The sequence below is a fragment of the Phoenix dactylifera genome, unplaced genomic scaffold, assembly GCF_009389715.1.
Source record: "Phoenix dactylifera cultivar Barhee BC4 unplaced genomic scaffold, palm_55x_up_171113_PBpolish2nd_filt_p 001222F, whole genome shotgun sequence".
In the NCBI taxonomy this organism is placed as follows: domain Eukaryota; kingdom Viridiplantae; phylum Streptophyta; class Magnoliopsida; order Arecales; family Arecaceae; genus Phoenix; species Phoenix dactylifera.
Window position 1 is genome coordinate 64,892 of NW_024068557.1, and position 24,069 is coordinate 88,960.

The 24,069-nt window shown below is 36.9% G+C and overlaps 1 protein-coding gene across 5 annotated transcripts in view; it reads right to left on the reverse strand.

Annotated features, from left to right (window-relative positions):
• Window positions 1-2,856: 2,856 nt before the first annotated feature.
• LOC103698495 (protein downstream neighbor of Son-like) overlaps window positions 2,857-24,069 on the reverse strand; it is a 39,033-nt gene continuing 17,820 nt past the window's right edge. For all 5 annotated transcript variants that reach the window (XM_039121778.1, XM_039121781.1, XM_039121780.1 and 2 more), the window contains 6 exons: window positions 20,677-20,798; window positions 4,673-4,774; window positions 4,449-4,558; window positions 4,253-4,340; window positions 3,493-3,695; window positions 2,857-3,359 (listed from right to left, as the gene is read on the reverse strand). In XM_039121778.1, coding sequence (XP_038977706.1) covers window positions 3,143-3,359; window positions 3,493-3,695; window positions 4,253-4,340; window positions 4,449-4,558; window positions 4,673-4,774; window positions 20,677-20,798 — 842 coding nt within the window. In that variant the 3' untranslated portion in view covers window positions 2,857-3,142. The remainder of the gene's footprint in view (window positions 3,360-3,492; window positions 3,696-4,252; window positions 4,341-4,448; window positions 4,559-4,672; window positions 4,775-20,676; window positions 20,799-24,069) is intronic.

The window sequence follows — 24,069 nt, forward strand, 5'->3', positions numbered from 1 at the left end:
CTGAAATATGAAATAGAGAACTAATTGAACTTCGACCTGGCTATGTTGAGGACCCCGCCAATGGGGGCAGATACGTTAGCAATTGACTGTCCTGAAGGACTCACGAAAATTAGTCGGTGTTGGTGACCCTGCCACAGGGAATATGTGGTCAGAGTGCAGGATCGACAAGATGAATTGAATATGTGAAAGAAACTCGAAACCGTGCAAAAATCTTAAGAATTTAAGAAATATTTGACTTGTACCTTGGAATTGCATATATATTTATTTTCTACATATTATTGCCTGATTTATCTAGCTAGAATGTTCATTACTTATTGAGCCGTTTAGCTCATTATACAATTTCTTGATGTTTTACAGATTTCGAGAACTAGTCTATTGGGGTTCTAAAATGGAAGAGCGACTAGAAGGATTGTGGCGCAAGCTATCTTAGATTAGGATCATTTAAGTTGAACTGTTATCTTGGACATTTATTATGATTGTTAGATATTGCAAGGTTTTGTTATTTTAAGAACTAAGTTTTGCATGTTGGTAAACTATTGTTCCGTTGCGTATTTAGAACTGTGAGACTTATGACTTGAGTTAGTAAATGGAATAAAAATTATATTTTTATTTAGTTAAATTATTTTAGATTTATATAATTGAGATGTGTGGTTAAGATGCCTTGTATGCTCGTGGAGAGAGTTTCCTACGGGTGTCCGGCGGTTGGCGCGATCCCCAGCTCGTGATATCAGGCCGGGGGCGTGACACATTCTTTGGATAATGCTGCAAAATCAATACTGCTATTTGAGTATCAATTATTTGTATTGCTTAAAGGTGACGGCATATTGATTCCCATGTAAACCATAGTAACTCTGGTGCACCAGTTTGAACTCGATGCCACCGGAATCAGTTCACAAGCCTCTTCATATTTGCCCATGGTAGGTTTTGCAGTGGTGCTGGTGGAAGCAGGTTTACATGGTGCAAACTTACTCAGTGACATGTTTTGGGAGGAAAAAAAAAATATGTTCATTGGATCTCCAAACAGTTCAGCCTAGTTACTGCAACTAGGTTAAGAGCCCAATAGTTGACATTGGTAGTGATTACGTTGGGAATCTCATGGTGAGATATTTGCTCAGCTGTTATTTTTTTGGTAACAAACCCTAAGCCTATAATTATTCTAGAGAAGTCTGTCCGACCAATTTCCTTACCCATTGAGTGGGAAATCTTGACAAAGTTTCTTTCCCCATAGAATAGAATGGGGAACTATTGAAATATCAATAGAAGGCTAAACTTGAAATCTCCTTATTCAATCTCTTGACCTAGGACCTTCCAAAAAAAACTAATTGGAATATTGTATAAGTATCCAAAATCTGTCCAACAGATAATTAGTGTGGGACTAAACACATTCTAGTGCAGACTTTAACATATTCCTCCCATATAAATGTGAGTTTTGTAGCCAAGTTAAGAATCCAAATTTAATCAAATCCGATCATAAACCTTTTGGTTGCTCCATAACCCGTCCTAAAAAGATCCCCGCTACACTATTCCATATCCCAAAAACACCATGCATTTGAAGATTGTAAGCTGTTTACCAGCGAAGATCGGATCTAGCCCCACTACAGAGATGCAAAAACGAAATTCAAGGATTAAAAGAGGTTAAAGAGGAGTTTGGCCTCCAGGGGTGGAGGAGGAGAAGAATGGGAAAGGATGGGGACCCCGGACAAGCGGCAAGTGAAGCAGCTTCAGCCTCAACCAAAACAGGAAATGTGGAAGGAAGGTGATGTAATGCCCAACTACAATCCCCATTTGTTTCAATGATTATAACAGCTTGGAATTTGTAGAGAGGCCGGAAAATCCTCTTTCTGCCAACATGATAAAAAGAATATAACGCGGGGACATGACCCGGGTGTTTGCTGTTTTGGAGAAATTTAGTATCATTGGCGATGCTACCTATTCCCAAAGTGCGAGCGAAATATTTGCTATTCCCTTAGATGGACTCTCAGGAGGAATTATCATGATCTGGAGGCCATCTCTTTGGCCTCCTCACTCTTTCCGGGCTCAAAGGTCTTGGGTGGTAGGAGTGGTCTATGCAAGTACAGTTGCTGTTAGACAAATTTGTTGTCTTTGGTCTTTTGTTAAGATTTCTATAATTGTTCTTTAAAAATTTTAAAATTTTTGAAGTGCACCACCACATGCGTGCGTGTGCATGATGTAGAGTGACTTTAGTGAGGTCAGCCATATCAAGTTCATGTTTTGAATTGTGATAACTTTATATGCTACTCGACTTCTGTGGCTATTAATTTTGTGAATGATAGGTCAGCTTGTATATTACATTAACTCAAAAGTTAAAACATAACTTTCTTAAATATTATAACAATTATTATAGCAATTTCGCGTAAATATAATAGTGTTTTTAAATAACAATTGTCATTTAGTTGTTTCTGTTATTGTAATGGCTTTTGAATATGGGAATAACTGCCACTGTGACTTGAGAAAATAACATCATTATTTATCTATTACTCCATTGTATTCCAATATAAACAGCCAATACTTTATTTGAAAAAACTCAGCATGCAGCAGAAGTGGCAAATTAGGGTCATTATTTCTCTTATAACCAAAAAAAAAGTTTTATAAGAGTACAATTGCTTTGGAATATCAGCAAAGCATTGCTGAAACATTGCAGTATTTTGCTGTTTAGTATTTCTTTGCAATAGTTTCATGCTTTTAAGTAATTTCCATCAAACTTTTAAGAGTAAATAACCAAAGCAACTCAGTTTTTATGCAGTTGCATGAGACAAACTAATCAAAAATGAGCTTGCATTGAACTTAAATACAGAGTGCATGAGACTGATCAAGCAAAAGAGAGAACAGGTCAGCTTGGATGTCCAATAAAGAGGAAGTATGTGGTAAATGTGAGACCATATAAAGTCGGATTGGACACAAGTAGCCAACCCCTCAAAGATATCAGCCTGAATGTGCAAATCACATATTAGCAAAATGCACAGGTGCATGTTTGAATACAAAGGATACATGGTATGTGGCTTTCATAGTTGAAAAATATGAAGTGCAAGGGGCAGCAGGAACAGCCGCATTTAATGATGACAAATCGTTTACAGTTAATGTAGCTCACTTATCAGATATGGTACTTCCAGAAGATCAATGATCAAATTGGATCTATATAAGCGACATAAGCACCATTGGAAAACTTGAGGCGCCTCAATGATGCAGCAGATAGGCAGGGGTCCAAAACAGCTTCCCGAATGCCAAAGGCATCAACACTGTCCAGCAAGGGCTTATCCGTCTCCCCTGGCACACTAGATTTGTGGCAGACAGAGTCCAGGGCAGCATTTAAGCCAACTGATGCAGGTTCATTTGTGAAGCTGCAAAAGAAGAACAACATATATGAATCCTTCAGCAGTTCTACCGCGCATTTGTATATGGAAGGTGTAGTTAAGAAATGATTGTTTATTGAATCTATGATGTCTAGAAAGGGTATTGGAGATTCCCACATACGTTGACTCGAAACTCCTGAAATCTGAACTCATTGCTGAGCAAAGTCCAGAGACAATCCAAGGGGGAATAACTGTATCCTTTATCTCCAAACTATAACAAAAACCAGCAGCAGATAAACCAGGAATGGCTTCAGCATCTTCTGTATCAGATGCACTTGAAGAGGGAACGACCATGTCAGCTTTTCTCATCTCCTTACATCTTACCTGCAAAGGATTGTGACAAATAAGCCTCCTGGATCTAGTTTTTCAGCTAAACATATTGCATTTTTTTCTTATATCACCAACTAAGTGTAATTGTTCTGGCAAAAGAACGGGATAGTATGATAGTATTCAACAATTGCAGCTTATAAACTCTCTTTAATTGCTTGGTTATAAGTGAGGATCCCAGGGGGTTTCTTGTATTCCACCGCATGCACTTGACTGTTCTAGAAACACATAGTTAGGCATAACTAGGAATGACTCCACTAGGACCTTGCTGAGCATGGTCCTGATATTCTAGAAAATTAATCAATGTTTGAACCATTACAAAGAAACTTGTTAGGTACAAACTTTGTGAACGTGGTACAGGGTTTTATAGGAGATTTGGCTACTCAGTAATCATGTAAACAATCATTTAGATCATACATGAAGACCTTATTGACACACCAAGTCTTGAATTTGCCAACATGAATAGGGAATAAAATATATAAAAATTTAAGTTGACGAAAAGGTGAAAAAATGATCAACCACTGTAAAAGGTAGTTGTGACTAAACAAACTCACCTCTGGAACATGCAGACTGGCATTTTGGAATGGCACAGGTGCATATAGAGTGGGAACATCAATACCAGTGAAAGATTTTAAAATATACCTGAATGACAGTAGAAAAGAAGGTTTAGAACCATGCAAAGCTAAGCCAAAAATGAATTGGAGTGTAAGTAACTAACTAAATGTAAAAGTTGTACTACGCATAAGTTACCTGTGATTTAGCAAGAAGTCATATAAACCATGGACCTTCTCATTTCCTATAAACGATAGGAGAGACTGGGGGCTGTTGTCAACATCAGATAAAGAATCCATATGGAAGGTCTGTATAAATAAAGCACTATCTGTCAAAAAAACTCCCCAGACCAACCTGAGATATTAGGCATGGTAGTTTAAAAATGAACCCTATAAAGCAAAAGGTCCAAGCACTACAGAAACCTGGCCAAAGTTTTGCTTCTCAATTTCTGAAAGTTCGACCAATTCATCATCCATAGCTTGCTCCACTTCAGCATGACAAAGAGGCATAGCAAAAGAGATGTCCTGGTTTAGCAATTGAAATAATAGAGAACAGTCAGACAAAAATATTTATACACAAGCAACATCTTTTGCAAAGAAAAGAACAGCTGAAAGTAAAATATTTTTGATCTTATTCAAGTGCAGAACTTATCAACATGTATGGATGAATAACATAATGCCACCTAAGCTACACGCATAAATACTATGACTTGCACACTTATGATCAACATTTCCACATGACAAGGTTGAAGATATGAGTCATTTTCAAACAAGGAAAATGAGTTGCAGTTTTTGGCATTTGCAGAGGCTTCGGTAGTTTGAGCTCAAGTATTCACACGTTGGACCAAAGGATAATTAAAAAAATAAAAACAAGTAAAAACTCAGACAAACAAAAATAGACACATCGAGAAATCAAATGAGACAATTTTAGAAAATGTTGTATTGTCTTGATCTTTGAGTACAAGCATGTTGAAGATAATCTTTAGAATATAAAATAGAATAATTATATTTCACATCATCTTAAAGTGTAATATATAATTATTATTCAATCAATGATAATTTAAACCCAAAGAATATAAGCCTTTTTAGGTTTAAGCTGTATGGAACCAAGCCCATTGTGACAAACTTCACTTCTTTGAATTTATTCATACCTAATTCTACTATGCTTCCAAAATATTCATGAAACCTGCAAATTTTCAAGCTTAATATAGGAAAAATGCTTCTCAGAATTGTGCATCCCGTGTTCATTCATATAACAAATTTGGCCCATATACAAGTTTTGGCAGAAACTCCAAAACCAAAGATGTTTTTGAATCAAGAACCATAAATGGAAGTTTTCAGTTTCAGTTTTCGTTTTATAAACCATGAACCACCAACTTATGCACTTTGATGACTTGAAATTGTTAATTCTTTCATTCAACTAAAATAGACATGCTGAAGTCAGCTTCATGCATGCAGAAACCGTTAGGCAAGTGTCACCTGAAAATAATAAATAAGCCATATATATATGGGAAAGTTAGTGAGATGGTTAACATTTAGCTCATCAAACCAGAGTAATACATTGAAAGTACAGTGAATTCCAACTCATGTTAACAAAATTTCACTAGAACTCCCATTTCTGTTACATAACATCTGCTACAATTTTCATTTTCATAATACTGTACATATTCCATTTAATCCATTGTTATTAGCCTCATCCAAGAAAATTAGAGCAACGAAATTCAACTGATATCTGAATAGAAATAAAAGTTAGATGTAAGTATAGCTGAGCAGGGGATGGGAAAACGGAAAGTCACCGAATCTGAATTTTTCAGATCATGCAGCCAACTGCATGAAGTTAACCATCAGAATCAACTGACTGCAGGCATCCTACCATCAGAATCAACTGTGATGCCTCCTTACTGTTAGATCACTTCAAAGTTGACTTCGACCAAGAATGGGACCAGGTCAATCAAACAGTGACTTGACCACCATCTGAAGGAATCCAACTCCGAGCTGAATCATGACCAGAGGAACTAACGGCATGCTAACTTCCATCCAGAGGGATCCAATGGCACATTTCTTATTGTCAGTGAAAGAGTAGATGCCCTACAAGCCAATCGCAATATGTATTGCGAAAGGTTTTTTCTTTTGATTTGTCCAAATCATGTACATGACATTTAAATATGAATAAAGGCATTATGTTTATCATATGTTGTTGATTATATTTATGATAAACTCCTTAGATTAGGGCAATGGTTTTAAGACTATGATGAGATCATACTAGTGAGACTTAAAATCCTAAAATCCTAATCTTAAATATTTCCAGTCATTGGTACATTGAGTCGGGGATCAATGATTACCGGAAAAAACTGGCATGTCTTATGTATGCTCGAAGCAGAGGATGATTGATCTCACAATCATTTGTGTGGAGACACTAATACAAAGATGTGGGTGCTCATTAGAAGAATGAGTTCACTGAATTGACCTACAAAGAGAAATCTTATGAAGTCTTACATACATGTCAAAAGATGATTCTCTTAGTGGGAGTTGTGCAACTGATCCTATGACCTGAGATCACCCTGGTATCTTGTGCACATGAACCCATATTTTGGTTTACACTCATTCATGACAATAAGTTGTGTACGAGGTCTTCTGGATATGGTGAATTATGTACGAAGATTATGAGTAGGTCAACAAGGAATTAATCACTTCTAGTAAGAGAAGATAGCATCCTATTTATTCTAATCATATGATAATTCAGGAAGCCTTTGATCAAAGCAGAATGAAAATTAGAAAGAGTTTCTAAATGTTTCATTATTTGAATTATCATTAAAAGATTGAGAAAAATTTGGATATGAAATTGAGTTTGACATATATTCATACTCATATACATATTTGGGATGCAGTTTGATTAAAGGATTGAATTGCACGGTAACTTGCCACTGAAGGGTATTTTTGGTATTTCAACAAAATTTCATATTTTTCGGATAGACATGACACGTTGCTAGACGTCAATCTTGTTTTATAGGTTTGATCAAATTAAAGAGTTTAATTCGATCACCAATTAGAAAGGATTCTAATTGTTAAGTTTGGGTTCGCGCAGTTTGGACTTAAATCGATTAGAAGAGTTCTAATCAAGTTGGGTCAACTCGCACTCACACCTATTGCTGGCTAAGTATGGAACCCAATGGGTCACACACAAGAAAACTTATCAAGAGTCTAATTTGATTAGATCATGTTTGCAAGATAAACATCCTAGCAGATGTTGCAAACCTTAGCTCCTCATTCGAATTGGATTCGATTCTGATTCTTAATTGATCTAATTTGATTAGATCATGTTCTAATATGGGTTAGCCAAGAGTTGGCACCTAATTGGCTTGTTTTAAGTCTAATTAGATTAGATTTGATAAATCATTTATTTTTGGACCGTTAGATCTTCATCTACCGTTGGATGAAGACATAATGGTGAGTTAGTTTGAACCTAATTGGATTGGGTTAGAAGGAGCCTTTAATCATGACCATTGGATGAAGACATAATATGATCATGATGAGGTGCCTTGCATTGGGACCATTGGATCATCCTAGAACCGTTGGATGATGACATAACTCCCCTTACTCATGGCGCTGGCCCTTGGATCTTCATCATGAGATGATGGATGATCAAGATAATGGTGTGATGGCTGATGACGTGATGAAGGAGGTGTGATGATGGGATTTCAGAATTTTACGTGAAGGGATAAGCACTTAAAATAGATGGCGCCCCTTGGATTGGATAAAGATGACACGTCATCTTATCCTAACTACTCTCCCTTCAACCGCATCATTCTCTCTCTCTCCTTCTTTCTTATGGCGCCACCAATAAGGGCCTTTGGATCATCATCTAGCCTTGATCAATGGTTGAGAATGCTCCCTATTTTTCATGCATGAGAAGAAATGAAGAGAGGCATGAGTACGGTGGATTTCATTAAGAGGTGCTTAGGGAATGGATAAGGATGAAGCGCCATATCATAAGCACTTCATCTTATCCTAACTACTTCTGATATGCCCTCTCATCAAATAACACACCCCTTGATCTCACGCCCCTCTTCATGCATGAATGGATGGCTACAATACATCCGTACGCCATCTATAAATAGGGAATGCTCCCGGTGTTTTAATCCATCGAAAATCAATCCAACTCTCTCTCTCACATATCCCTTCTTTCTTACAAGCCTTCTTTCTTTCTAACATCACTCTTAAGTTGTCCTAATCCTAGACAAGAAGGTTTTCTTTAGGACAAAAAGGTTAGAAGTGTTTTTAGAAGGAAAAAGAAAATTAGAAAGGAAGGAAAGCAAGCCATTAGAATTATTTAAAAGAATTCTGCATTAAGGATCAAAGTCCTTGGAGCTTAAGACTTGAATCAAGTTTTCGTGTGGATCACCATTGGAGGCGGACACTTGGACGCCTCATGGAGATTGAACACTTTGGATTAGCGTCTGAGGTATTCTACTAATTCTTTATTTATATTATATCATATGATTGTAATCATTAATGTGATCTAGGCTTAAAAGGGTTTTATGCATAGGAACTTTATTAAGAAAATTTTTAAAATTCCTAACTTCCGCTGCCCATTAAGACATGCTAAAACCCTTCAGTGGTATCAGAGCCATCCTTAATTGGTTCAATCAAATAATTATGTATGATGTATGATTATTAATTTACTATGAGAGAGTAATGTCATATGCTTAAAGAAATGCTGAAATGTATGATTCATATATGATATGTTATGTAATAAAATATCATGATATGAAATTTTCCATATGAAAATATGTTGAAGCATGTTAATTAATTGCTTATAATTTATACATGCTATGAGATAGCCATGATGCATAATAGTTTATTTTAGACATGTTAAATATATGTTACAATTAAAGAATGTGCTAGAGACTAGTAAGCCCTCAATAAAAATTATATTAAGTCATAGTGTTGAAAAAACTTTGAGCTAACCCATTCTAGAACAATTAATCTAATTGGTGTCTAAGGAAAGCACTAAAGGTGGTTACTTAATTAGGACCTTACTCTCTTAGTAAGGGGAGCCTCTCACCTGCTTACCTGGCCAATTATTTGATTGCCTATTATGGATAAGTTTAATGTTGATAAACACTACTAATATCCTTCCTTCATACCTCGACATTATTATGTCAAGATCCATGCTAGTTTGTTGTGCAACCACAAGACTTGCAATGGGGACTGATGTTATACTGTCTTGGTGCATTAAGATGCTTATGGCATATTTTAATATATTGCCTTGTTGTGCAACCACAAGGGCAATATTATTCGAATATGACTATATGGAAATGAAGGGTTTGACTTAACTAAAATATTATTGTTTGTTGTGCTAACACAAGGCAATAAGTATTTCAAGAGGACAAGATAAAGTTGAGAATTGCATGAGATGCAATTGGAAAGAATTTTCTACCTTTGAACTCATAAGAGTTTGTTGTGTAAATACAAGGCTTTTTATAATGAATTAAGATCACAACCCTACTAAGAAAAAAAAAATTTACTTTCACCTTTATCATAGAAGAGGGCTATGATATTCGATAAAAATAGTAGGAGACAAATTAGATTAAATTCTTATCTAGTTGCAAACATATCATCATGATTGGTCTCCTTATGTTAGTTTTGTTCTTGCATATGTAGAATTATTAAATGGCTTCTTCACTTTCACTAAGAGCATCTTAGATGCCAACAAGTTGACCGGACCAAACTATGTGGACTAGTTAAGGAATTTAAAGATAGTACTCACTCAGGAGAAAATTTTCTATATACTTGAAACCCTTGATCTTGGAGATCTAGGGGATGATGCTATAGAAGTGGAGGTTGCCACACATAAGATGTGGAAAAATGACAGTTTGACTGTCAAATGTATCATACTTGCCTCTATGAGCAATGAATTACAGAGGCAACATGAAGGCATGGACACTCAATCCATACTTCTCAATTTAAAAGAGTTGTATGGAGAACAAAGCAGGACTGCTAGGTATGAGATATCTAAGCAGTTGTTCCGTGCTAGAATGAATGAAGGAACTCCAGTGCAAAACCATGTTCTTATGGTTATAGACTTAATCACTAGATTAAGTCAATTAGGTTTTGCTATGGATAGTGAGCTTAGTCAGGATTTGATCCTGCAATCACTGCCTGATTCATTCTCTCAGTTTGTTGTAAACTTTCACATGAACAAGGCTGAATACCTCCCTGCCCGAGCTGTTAAATATGCTCAAAACAGCTGAAGGGCATATTAAGAAGGATAAAGGTCCACTCCTTATAAATAGCACCTCTAAGAGGAAATCGGAAATAAGGGTTCTAAGAAATGATTGAACCCCAAGAGTAGCATCAAAAAGACAAAAGGAAAGAAAAACTCCGGATCAAGTACCTATTTTCATTGCGGCAAAGCTGGCCACTGGAAAAGGAATTGCAAGAGTTTTCTTGCAAGTATGAAGACCGATGCAAGAGTTGCATCAAAAGGTATGTTATGTTATATGCCAACTTGTCATTAAGTTCTTCAAATTCAAATTCATGGGTATTGGATACCGGCTGTGGTTTTCACATTTGCAAATCTTTGCATGGACTACAGAAAATTAAAATTTTGAAGAAAGGTGACGTCGAGCTGTATGGCACTGGAGGAGAGTCCATCCAGGCTGAAGCTGTTGGAACCTATAACTTGGAATTGCCTTCGGAAAAGCTCCTACAATTAAAAGATTGTTATTATATGCCCAACATTATTAGAAATGTAATTTCCATTCCTTTGTTGTTAAAGAAAGGCTTTGAAATTAATGGAAAGGGCAATGGTTGCTCTATTTATTTTTCTAATAAGCATCTTTGCAATGGCATTATAGAAAATGGTCTTCTAGTTTTATTACTTAATGACAATGTCTTTCATATTAATAAAAGCAATAAAAGAAAGAGAGAGGAAGTGAATAATACCCTCCTTTGGCATTGCCGACTTGGTCACATAAGTGAATCAAGAATCAACAAGTTATACAAAAAGAGTTCTTTGATCCTTATGATTATGAATCATTAGAAACTTGTGAATCTTGTCTTATGGAAAATGACCAAGTCTCCATTCACTGGACATGGAGAAAGGGCAAGTGAGTTATTAGGACTTATACATACAGATGTATGTGGTCCTATGACAACTCCAGCTAGAGGTGGATACTCTTACTTTATCACATTCACTAATGATTTATCAAGGTTCGGATTTGTGTATCTTATGAAACATAATCTGAAGCTTTTGATAAATTTAAAGAGTATCAGTATGGTTGAAAACAAACTGAAAAATGTATTAAAAATTCTTCGATCTGATCGAGGAGGTGAATACCTTTCTAGTGAGTTTTTAAATCATCTTAAAGAAAAGGGTATTCTCTCTGAATGGACACCTCCGTATACGCCACAATTAAATGGCCGTAGCTGAACGGAGGAATCGTACTCTATTAGATATGGTAAGGTCCATGATGTGCTTTACAGATCTCCCTATTCTTTCTGGGGTTTTGCTTTAGAAACTGCCACATATGTGCTAAACAGGATACCTTCAAAATCTGTATCTAGTACTCCATATGAGATATGGAGAGTAGGAAGCCCAATCTTAAATATTTTAAAATATGGGGCTGCCAAGCATATGTCAAAAGAAATTTTGGACATAAGCTAAGTGCTAGATCAGATAAATGTACATTTGGTAGGTTATTCCAAAGAAAGTATTGGATATCTCTTCTATCACCCTACTGAACAAAAGATATTTGTTAGTAAGCATGCCACTTTCTTAGAAAAAAGAGTTTATCTTAGAAAAGGGCAGTGAAAGAAGAATTGAACTTAATGAAGTTCAAGACCTACAAATAGAAACACAAGAAATTCTTCAACCAGATGTACCCATAAATGAGGTACAACCACAACACACATCTTCTCTCCGAAGGTCAGATAGAGTACGAAGAGCACCTGAGAGATATGGGTTCATCATTGAGAATGATGAAAGCCACATTGTTCAGAACAATGATCCTCTGACATATTCGAAAGTTGTCATGAGTAGTGACTCTGATAAATGGCTAGAAGCCATGAAATCCGAAATAGATTCTATGTATACCAACCCAAGTATGGACTTTGGTTGATGCACCAGAGGATGTAAACACTATAGGTTGCAAATGGGTCTATAAGAAAAAGATTGGAGCAAATGGCCAAGTAGAAACCTACAAGGCTAGATTGGTGGCAAAAGATTTTAGGCAAAAGCAAGGAATTGACTATGATGAAACTTTTTCACTAGTAGCTATGCTCAAATCTATTCGGATTTGCTTGCAATAGCTGCATACTATGATTATGAAATCTGGCAGATGGATGTCAAAAACCGTCTTCCTTAATGGTCATCTTGCGGAAGAGGTTTACATGACACAGCCAGAAGGATTTGTCTCAAGCAAGAGAGCAAATCAAGTATGCAAACTTAAGAGATTCATTTATGGATTAAAGCAAGCATCGAGGAGTTTGGAACATCCGTTTTGATACAACAGTCAAAGAGTTTGGTTTTATCAAAAATATGGATGAACCATGTGTGTACAAGAAGACTAGTGGGAGTGCCATTGTCTTTTTAATATTGTATGTAGATGACATACTAATCATTGGAATTGATATTCCAATGTTACAATTGGTAAAGACTTGGCTATCAAAAAGCTTTTTCATGAAAGACTTGGGAGAAGCATCCTATATACTTGGTATAAAGATCTATAGGGATAGATCTAAAAGGATGCTAGACTTGTCCCAGTCTAGGTACATAGATCATGTGCTGAAAAGATTCAGCATGGAAGAAAGTAAAAGAGGTTACTTGCCTATGAGTCATGGCATACGTCTCTCTAAGAAGATGTCTCCTAAGACATCTGAAGAGAGGAATAGAATGAATTCTATTCCCTATGCTTCGGCAGTAGGATCAATTATGTATGCTATGCTATGTACCAGGCCTGATGTTGCTTATGCCTTAGGCATAACAAGCAGATTCCAGGCTGATCCAGGAGAGGATCATTGGATAGCTGTGAAAAATATTCTTAAGTACTTGAGAAGGACTAAAGATATTTTTCTAGTTTATGGAGGATCTGAGTTGAAACTAAAAAGGATTTTCTGATTCTAGTTTTCAGTCAGACCAAATGATAGCAAATCCACTTCAGGGTATGTCTTTACCCTAAATGGTGGTGCAGTGAGCTGAAAGAGTTCCAAACAACAAACTGTAGCTGACTCAAACCACTGAGGCAGAATACATTGCTGTAAGTGAAGCCGCTAAGGAAGCTGTTTGGATGAAGAAGTTCATCTCTGAGTTAGGAGTAGCTCCTGAGATTGCTGGACCAGTCCCAGTTTATTGTGATAACACTGGAGCTGTTGCTCAAGCGAAGGAACCAAGGTCTCATCACAAATCCAAGCACATTCTAAGATGCTTCCATCTTGTTCGAGAGATTGTCGAGAGATAAGACATAGTCATTGAACGAGTAGACACCAAGAACAACCTAGCAGACCCATTCACTAAAGCTCTACCACCACAGTAGTTCGATCGCCACCTCGATTGTATGGGGATAAAATATAAGAGCGATTGGCTTTAGTGCAAGTGGGAGATTGAAAGAGTAGATGCCCTACAAGCCAATCGCAATATGTATTGCGAAGGGTTTTTCTTTTGATTTGTCCAAATCATGTACATGACATTTAAATATGAATAAAGGCGTTATGTTTTATCATATGCTGTTGATTATATTTATAATAACTCCTTAGATTAGGGCAATGGTTTTAAGACTATGATGAGATCATACTAGTGAGACTTAAAATCCTAAAATCCTAACTTAAATATTCTCAGTCATTGGTACATTGAGTCGGTGATCAATGATTACCGGAAAGACTGGCCATGTCTTATGTATGCTCGATGCAGAGGATGATTGATCTCACAATCATTTGTGTGGAGACACTAATACAAAGATATGGGTGCTCATTAGAAGAATGAGTTCACTGAATTGACCTACAAAGAGAAATCTTATGAAGTCTTACTTACATGTCAAAAGATGATTCTCTTAGTGGGAGTTGTGCAACTGATCCTTTGACCTGAGATCACCATGGTATCTTGTGCACATGAACCTATGTTTTGGTTTACACTCATTCATGACAATAAGTTATGTACGAGGTCTTCTGGATATGGTGGATTGTGTACGAAGATTATGAGTAGGTCAACAAGGAATTAATCACTTCTAGTAAGAGAAGATAGCATCCTATTTATTCTAATCATATGATAATTCAGGAAGCCTTTGATCAAAGCAGAATGAAAATTAGAAAGAGTTTCTAAATGTTTCATTATTTGAATTATCATTAAAAAGATTGAGAAAATTTGGATATGAAATTGAGTTTGACATATATTCATACTTATATACATATTTGGGATGCAGTTTGATTAAAGGATTGAATTGCACGGTAACTTGCCACGGAAGGGTATTTTTGGTATTTCTACCAAATTTCATATTTTCCGGGTAGACATGACACGTTGCAGACGTCAATCTTGTTTTATAGGTTTGATCAAATTAAAGAGTTTAATTCGATCACCAATTAGAAAGGATTCTAATTGTTAAGTTTGGGTTCGCGCAGTTTGGACTTAAATCGATTAGAAGAGTTCTAATCAAGTTGGGTCAACTCGCACTCACACCTATTGCTGGCTAAGTATGGAACCCAATGGGTCACACACAAGAAAACTTATCAAGAGTCTAATTTGATTAGATCATGTTTGCAAGATAAACATCCTAGCAGATGTTGCAAACCTTAGCTCCTCATTCGAATTGGATTCGAATCTGATTCTTAATTGATCTAATTTGATTAGATCATGTTCTCATATGGTTAGCCAAGAGTTGGCACCTAATTGGCTTGTTTTAAGTCTAATTAGATTAGATTTGATAAATCATTTATTTTTTGACCATTAGATCTTCATCTTTGGATGAAGACATAATGGTGAGTTGATTTGAACCTAATTGGATTGGGTTAGAAGGAGCCTTTAATCATGACCATTTGATCTTCATCAGCCATTGGATGAAGACATAATATGATCATGATGAGGTGCCTTGCATTGGGACCATTGGATCATCCTAGAACCGTTGGATGATGACATAACTCCCCTTACTCATGGCGCCTTGCATTCTGGCCCTTGGATCTTCATCATGAGATGATGGATGATCAAGATAATGGTGTGATGGGCTGATGATGTGATGAAGGAGGTGTGATGATGGGATTTCAGAATTTTACGTGAAGGGATAAGCACTTAAAATAGATGGCGGCCCTTGGATTGGATAAAGATGACACGTCATCTTATCCTAACTACTCTCCCTTCAACCGCATCATTCTCTCTCTTCTTCTTTCTTATGGCGCCACCAATAAGGGCCTTTGGATCATCATCTAGCCTTGATCAATGGTTGAGAATGCTCCCTATTTTTCATGCGTGAGAAGAAATTAATAGAGGCATGAGTACGGTGGATTTCATGAAGAGGTGCTTAGGGAATGGATAAGGATGAAGCGCCATATCATAAGCACTTCATCTTATCCTAACTACTTCTGATATGCCCTCTCATCAAATGACACAACCCTTGATCTCACGCCCCTCTTCATGCATGAATGGATGGCTACAATGCATCCGTACGCCATCTATAAATAGGGAATGCTCCCGGTGTTTTAATCCATCGGAAATCAATCCAACTCTCTCTCACACATATCCCTTCTTTCTTACAAGCCTTCTTTCTTTCTAACACACTCTTAAGTTGTCCTAATCCTAGACAAAAAGGTCTTCTTTAGGACAAAAAGGTTAGAAGTGTTTTTAGAAGGAAAAAGAAAATTAGAAAGGAAGGAAAGTAAGCCATTAGAATTATTTAGAAGAATTCTGCATTAAGGATCAAAGTCCTTGGAGCTTAAGACATGAATCAAGTTTTCATGTGGATCACCATTGGAGGGCGGACACTTGGACGCCTCGTGAAGATTGAACACTTTAGATTTGCGTCCGAGGTATTCTACTAATTCTTTATTTATATTATATCATATGATTGTAATCATTAAGGTGATCTAGGCTTAAAAGGGTTTTATGTATAGAAATTTTATTAAGAAAATTTTTAAAATTCCTAACTTCCGCTGCCCATTAAGACATGCTAAAACCCTTCAGTCAGAACGGAGTCTTGTTTCTAGAAGCCCTTAAGATGAAATTTCTTAGTTTAATAGTGTTCAAATTTCAAGGGACCCGCACGAATTTCCTTCAAATCAAGCGTCCTAGAATTAGGGAAATTTTTGGATCTTATTAATTAAAAATTATGTCATTATATCCATCGGTAATCAATGAGGGAAACAGAAATTAGGTGTAAGCTACCACGCATCCTACTGTTCATTTCTATGTCCGCCTTATGTCTAACTTGAGACAAATGGTAGCAGAACATGTTCTTATTGAACCTAAATGCAAATTCAAGAGGTCCTCCTTATCAACATTAATCATTCGATTGTGGTCAACCGGAGTAAGTTGCTGTTCTTCCCCAAGCATTTTCTTCCTGAGAACGTTCTCCTACAAAAATTTTAGGTTTCAAAACATCATATCTTGGGTCTAGTTACAAGTTAGACATGACATATATCTATTGAAGAAAGTTTAAACATCTCAATGAAAATGAGTGATTCGCAATTTCTTAGTTTCAAATATCTAAATGATATATATAACCACAGAAATAAAATTATGGACCACCTCCTGCCAAGCTTTAGTAGAGGTTCCGAATGAATCATGGCTGACTGTGTTGCCCCTGTTCATTACCTAATGTGAAATTCTATATTAGAAGGTGCATTATCCCATGAAGGCTAAGAGGGTCATCTTAACAAACAAGACATATGACAATGATTATAATTTCAGCTTCAAAAACCAAGGTTGAGAACATTAAAATTTTAGAAAGTTTTGCAACTATCTGAAAATTTGAAACCAACAAAGGCCTGTCAGGAAACCTACTAATTGATTGATAATTACCATTAGTTACATAGGTAAATCATAGTCAACCCCCATTCTCATTTAGAACAAGGGAACTAGAAGAATGGAACTGGTCCTACTGTAAACACCACAATTAGAATTGGAAGACATAATTTTCTCTTGCAGAAGAAAGACAAAATCAATGTTAAGCCATCCTAGGCTTATGATGAAGAATATATAGTATAGCACCGGCCATTGAAACTATACGGTATATTGGTCCAATCTATACGCTTAAAATCCTAGTGCTTTAAGCACTTGTTTGTTGTACATACTGTTCTGCTATAAAGTTTGCATATTAAAGATTGAGAAACTCATCTATTTAATTAGCTACAATGTTCTTGTTGTCGACCAACTTGTTACAGTGCCACATACTGTGTGCTTAGTCATTGTCTGTTGCATTAGTCATTATCTCTATGGCACCATTACCTTACAGTTCATCTCATTTTCTTCTCCACTGCAAGATATTCTGATGTTAATTAGATCGGTGTACACACACTAATGCAAACATATATTTGCCAATCCGTTATTGGCTATTACATCCTATACTCCCATCTCCCGGAACAATAAGGGCATGCGCTAAAGCATAATGCACCAAGCTTTATAAGCCTAGAAAGAGGTTATTTGGCTTCGACAAGACAATGCCTAATCATGGAGATGGGTGTACTCATCCACAAGCTTACTCCTCTTCATTATGAAATTAGAGTGCCAGCCAGATAGTGATATAGTATTTTTCAAGCATAACAAGCACGCCAAGATAGACTGTTATAACACTAGCATTATCCTTGCAGGAATGATGACCTTGCTCATTTTCTATACATAAATTGTTGCCTATCAATGAGTCTCATTTCCTACTCCACAACCACAAAGTCTCATATATACAATCCATTACTAATTGCAGGCTGGAATTTCTATTAACAACCAAATATCAAACTCAGTCAAACTCAAGCAGCCTAACTTTAGTTGATTTCCTAAACATCTCTCATCGGTCTAGTTACTCATTAACAAATTCTACAGTTATTTGTAGTACCAATGCACTTGAACAATTAAAAAACATAAACAGTAGAATTTGTTGAGTGTGATCTAATTAAGAAAAATTGGTATTACAAATTAATTTTTTTCAAAAACACAACACATTCAATGAGGTTCAGTGTTCCATATCCTCCATGTTTGCATGTACCTTTCTTACCAATTAGGCATCCTTGGAATTATTTATTGTTTCGCTATCACAAATAAGCACATGACTTGATCAATATGACTCATTCCAAGATTAGCAATATTGAGATATTATTTTTCTGATTAATGACTATTAATAGTTCAACATTCAGATTACATTTATCAAAAACAATATCAACTCTGAATGATAAATTTATGAAAAAAAATAATATCAACCAATAACTTACATTTATCTCCATTTTTCCTACCATTATATTTGGCATGCATCAGAAACACAAACATACAAAGCTGTCTCCTCTTAGTATGATTAACAAAGAATATACTTATATACCCTTTTTACTATATCAATGGCATATAAGGCACAGACAATCTTAAAGACTTATATCCTAAAGGTGTCATATTCCAACACTGCCATAATCAACTATGATTTTATACAAGGGCTTGTATCACACCAAAAGTTAAAAAAGAAATCAAGCATTTTTGAACCTAAATCAAATATCTATCAAAACTAAATATATTAAGACCCAAGTATATAGATGTGTGAGCTGCTGCAAAACAAAGATGTAAACTTAAGAAAAATTTATGTCTTGCACAAAATCTTATCAACAAACTCAAGAATGAATCGAAAAATTGAATCAAAAAGATGTGAGATAGAAGGTGAATGTAGAGTAGTTAGAACTTAGAAGAGCTCTTTTTTCAACATTGGTGAGATTAAAAGGCAAACAAGGAAAATGAAATCAAGGAAATTGGAATATAAACAATATATGAAAATCATGAAAAAGCTAGTAAGACCAAATTTGTAACTCATGATGATTTACATGGTAGGTCAATCACAAAACGAGGTAACGTCTGCAGATAAGCTAAGATGAGTTAGAGCAAAACTGGAGGTGTGGATCAAGTAGGCAACTAGAGTCGAGGAAACTTGGTGAAAATGTGATTACAAGATCGCATAATTTGGTGCATTACTCGAAAAATGCAATTTTTATAGGGTATTTTTAGGATGTCAATAGGCTGGGCCAGGCCCAGGCAAGGCACAAGGTAAAAATCATAAGCCCGAGCTGGACCAAGGCATAGGTAATTTATACAAATGAAATTAGCTCAAATCAAAAATTGCATTTTAAGTAGAAATTCAAACCCAAGCCTGCCTTGGAAAAAACTAAGCTATTAATTTTCAAGCTCAATCAGGCTTGGACTGAAGATGCGAGGATGGGCCTGTTGAGTTAAAAGAGTTATTCAAATTTATGAATATTGAATAGTAAACTTTTGTCAAAACTTAATTCCAGGTTTTGAGATTTCCTCATCGTCTCCATTCTTCATGCAGATTTTTGTGTTTTGGACACTGCAACAAAAAGCCTCTTCCGCATATACAGATACAACATTGTACCATTTTACTTGACAAAAACCTTCTCTGAATCATTGATACTTGTACAGAAACCTGTAAATTTCACTGGGTCAAATATTCCTAGAATTAACCCCAGATGAACGAATCAACCAAAAGTATTCAAGTTCATTCACTAACAATTTTCAACTTAAAACATTCAAAAAATTGTTGTTCTCATTAGCTGTTTATTGTTTCTGCAATTACTTGATGACAACCAAATGGTTTATTTTATATTTATTCTCCCTTCTGTCTCCTCTGAAATTCATAGTGATTTTTCCTAGCAAATTTTCCACCGTTCGCCATTCCATAATGTTTCCCTCCTGACCAAGCAACTCCTTGATCTGAAATTATGACTATTTTACAGCTTCTCTGAACAGTCTTTCACCTTCATGTCCCTTTATGGTTTAAACATTTCAACATTCATTTTGTTCCTCCTAGATAACTACTTTCCTAATATGCAACATGGTCATCTAGCCTTTTTCCAACTCTTTGGGCTTAGCTACTAACTTCCTAATATGCACTGTATGATGAATATATGTATTTGATATGGAATTGTCTTTATCAATTGAAAGCCTGTTCACATTATAGTATGTAATATAGAAATATTGGGCTGCTGAGAAAACAAAAAAAAAAAGATTGACCGCAAATAATTCCAAGAGTTGCTAAATAGTAGATGTCACAGCATTAAATATTATACATCCGACCGAAACGAGAAAGTTCTGAATTTGTGAAAGTGATTTGCTTTGCTTCTCTAGTAAGCAGATGTAATTCAAATTTTTTATGAATTTAAATTTTAAATGCATTAAAACCAGAAACCTGGCATTTTACTATCACTTTCAAGTTCGAAAGAGTCAAACTACAACAACTTACATGTTGTCTTAGCAAGGACCTCAAACCACTAGTAGACTGTGAAAGGAAGGCACTACATGACCGCTTCTTCTTTCCCAAAAAGTTGCCACCAAGGAACAATGCCACAAATTGTGAAGTATTTACTGCATAGTTGCCAAAGAACCATAACTGAAAATATACAATAAGCAATTACAAAGCAACTGATGATTGTTATATAGCTAAAAGAAGTTAGATGTAAGTGAATGATTAAGCAAGAAATAACTAGTTTGCACAATACGAAGGTAGTAATCACAGCACAATTATGTTAACAAGCGTAAAACCAAAGAACACTTACATCCCCCTTGTTTTAAGTGTTTGAGACACTTGGATATTCAAGTTGCATATTGTTGCCCAGATAGACAACCCAAGAGGGGGGGGGTGAATTGGGTTTTAAAATAATTTGAATAATTAAAACGATGTGGTTGACTAATTAAAAACTATTGCAAGTTATCTAATTAATGCTAAGTGCTGTGAGTGATGTGAGGGGAAGAAGAATCGAGACAATCCAACACAAACACAAGGTTTTATAGTGGTTCGGAGCTAACCCTTGCTCCTACGTCCACTCCCCAAGTCTCACTTGGGAATTCACTATAACCCCCTTGGATTACAGCCGGTTGTTTTCCAAGCTCACAACCAAACTTGTTGTTTTACGAGCTCACAACGAACTCGGTCGGTTTTCCCAGGCTCACCGACTAAAACCACCCCGATTGTTTTTCCGGGATCACAATCAAACCCTTACACACGTTGGTTTTAACTCGGCTCACCAACCAACCTCAATCCCCTTGATTCAATCCCCGATTGAACTAAGTAAATACAAGTTGTAGAAAGAAAACAGAAAATGAGCTTCTCAAAAGGCAGATGAAAATAATATGAACAATGAATGAAGTTAAGAAGCCTCAAACGCTTTTAGATTGGAGATGAGGAATGGCTTCTTAAACTTCTGGTCTCCTCTTGAAAGAGTAGTCGACTTGAATGCAGGAGAAGGAGGCTTTAATTGCTGGGAAGATGTAGTTGGAAGCAGTAAATGCAGATCTTCCTCTTTTTCGTTGAAGAGCACGTTGCAGAGCTTGAGTGCTTGATTAGTTGGAGTGGAATCGTTGTTCTCTACTTTGCTACAGTCTTCTGTGGCTATTTAAACCAACCCCCACGGAAACTAGCCGTTAGACACCTTTTTCTGCCCGTTCTGCACACTCTGCACAGCCTGACAATGTGTCCGTTGGTGGGTTGGAGTCGACTCGCGCGATCAGGAGTCGACTCGGCTGTAGCAGGAGTCGACTCGAGCTTTTCCGGAGTCGACTCGGCAACTGTTCCCAGTTTGAATTAAAGTTGCTGTCTTGACTGGGAGTCGACTCGTCTTGACCCGGAGTCGACTCGCCAACTTCTGGCGCTGACCTGGCAATTTTGGAGTCGGCTCATCCTCTGTAGTCCGTGGATCCAAATTTGAATTTTGTCCACTCGAGTCGACTCGACTGTCCTGGGAGTCGACTCGAATCTCAGAGCCCGAACTCCCGATTCTCTGTCTTTTGGCTCATCCAGTCTTGGAGTCGACTCGAACTTCCTTGGAGTCGACTCGGCTCTCAGTTTCCGGAAGTTGGTCTTCTGCCTTTTGACGTGAAGCTTGTCTTGGAGTCGACTCGAGCTGTCTGGGAGTCGACTCGAATCTCAGAGGCAGTAACTTGGTTTTCTGTCTGTCTTGGGGTCGCGGTGTCTTGGAGTCGACTCGCGTATTGCGGGAGTCGACTCGAATCTCAGAGTCCATAAAATGCTCTCTGACTTTTTCTTTGTGTACCGCTGAGAGTCGACTCTTGCTTTCTCTGGAGTCGACTTGCCACCTATCGGAGTCGACTCGTGTTCCACTGGAGTCGACTCGAATCTCAGACCCGAAAACTGTTCTCTGACTTTTCTGCCTGTGACTGCTTGGAGTCGACTCTTATTTCCTTGGAGTCGACTCGGTGAACATTGGAGTCGACTCGCGCACTTCGGGAGTCGACTCGCTGACAGGTTCTGAGTTAAAGCTTTCTGTTCTTCTGTCTGTTCTCAGTCGGAGTCGACTCGTACTTATCTGAAGTCGACTCGAGCTCGTGCCAGTGAACTTGATACGCTTGGAGTCGACTCGTGATACTCGGGAGTCGACTCGAGTCTCAGACATTGGTTCAAACAGACTCCTTAACTTATCCAAAAATTATGAACCAAGTCCTGGGACACTTAGACAGGATTTTCACTGAAACACTCAATTGAATTCATTAGTAATCAAAAGATATACTCAAATGCTTTGAGCTCATCAAAATCAAATGGGGTTTTAATCAATCACTCCACAATCTCCCCCTTTTTGATGATGACAAAACTTTGAGTATATGTAAAATGAATTGCTCAATAAATAATGAATTAAAATCCATAAATGAATTCAAATGTCTGGTAATTCAATTTATCCAAGCTTTGAAAGGAGTGAAACAATAAATTTCGGAGTTAAAGCTCCCCCTTTCATTTGGAATTCTATAAGCCTTCATATTATGCAATCAATTGTTTGGCTTATATGTCATTAATGATTTAGTTTGATTAAAATTCAGATTCTCCCCCTCAACATATGCATTCAACTATGTTTTGATTCTCTGAATTTCCTTTTAATGCTTTGAAGTTTTTGAACTGAATTTTTGTATTTAGAGGGAGAATCTGTCAATTTGTTCTTGAGTAGGATTCAGCTAATCTCCGAATATCCCTTGAATAGATTCTGGAGATTACTCCATTAGGAGCCCCAAAAGAGAGATAATGAGCCTCGAGGTACCGAATCCACTTAGAACAAATTTGTGTGTTTTAAGAGTTTATCTTTCCATTGATTCCTTTTACATATTTTATGCATATTTCTCCCCTTTTTACATATTTTATACATATTTCTCCCCCTTTTTGTCATCATATCAAAAAGGAGGTAATCAGAACACACAATCAAACATAGATCAAAAGGCACAGTATTGAAGAAAAATGCGGCTACTCATTGTATTAATTTGTATGTAAGTACATTTCAGAATACAATAAGTAAAGCAAAACAATACATGTCAAAACAAAACACAAAAAGTAGCTATGGTCTCCTCGAGGATGTAGCTCCTCCTCTCGAGGATGTGGCTCCTCCTCTCGAGGATGTGTCTCCTCGAGGCATGCGCTCCACGAGTGATTGGACCGCATTGGTGACGTTCTCGAGCTGGCGAATGATGGCCTGGATGGCCCTGCTCTGTGTCGTATCCAGCTCGAGCACCGACTTCTGCAGTTCGTCCAGTTTGTAGATGAGCACATTCGACAAGCGCTCGGCCCCTGCGGTGGTGGTGGACATGTCACGGCCGATGTCATCCCGCATCTGTCGAGTGGTGCTCGTGACCTCACTCA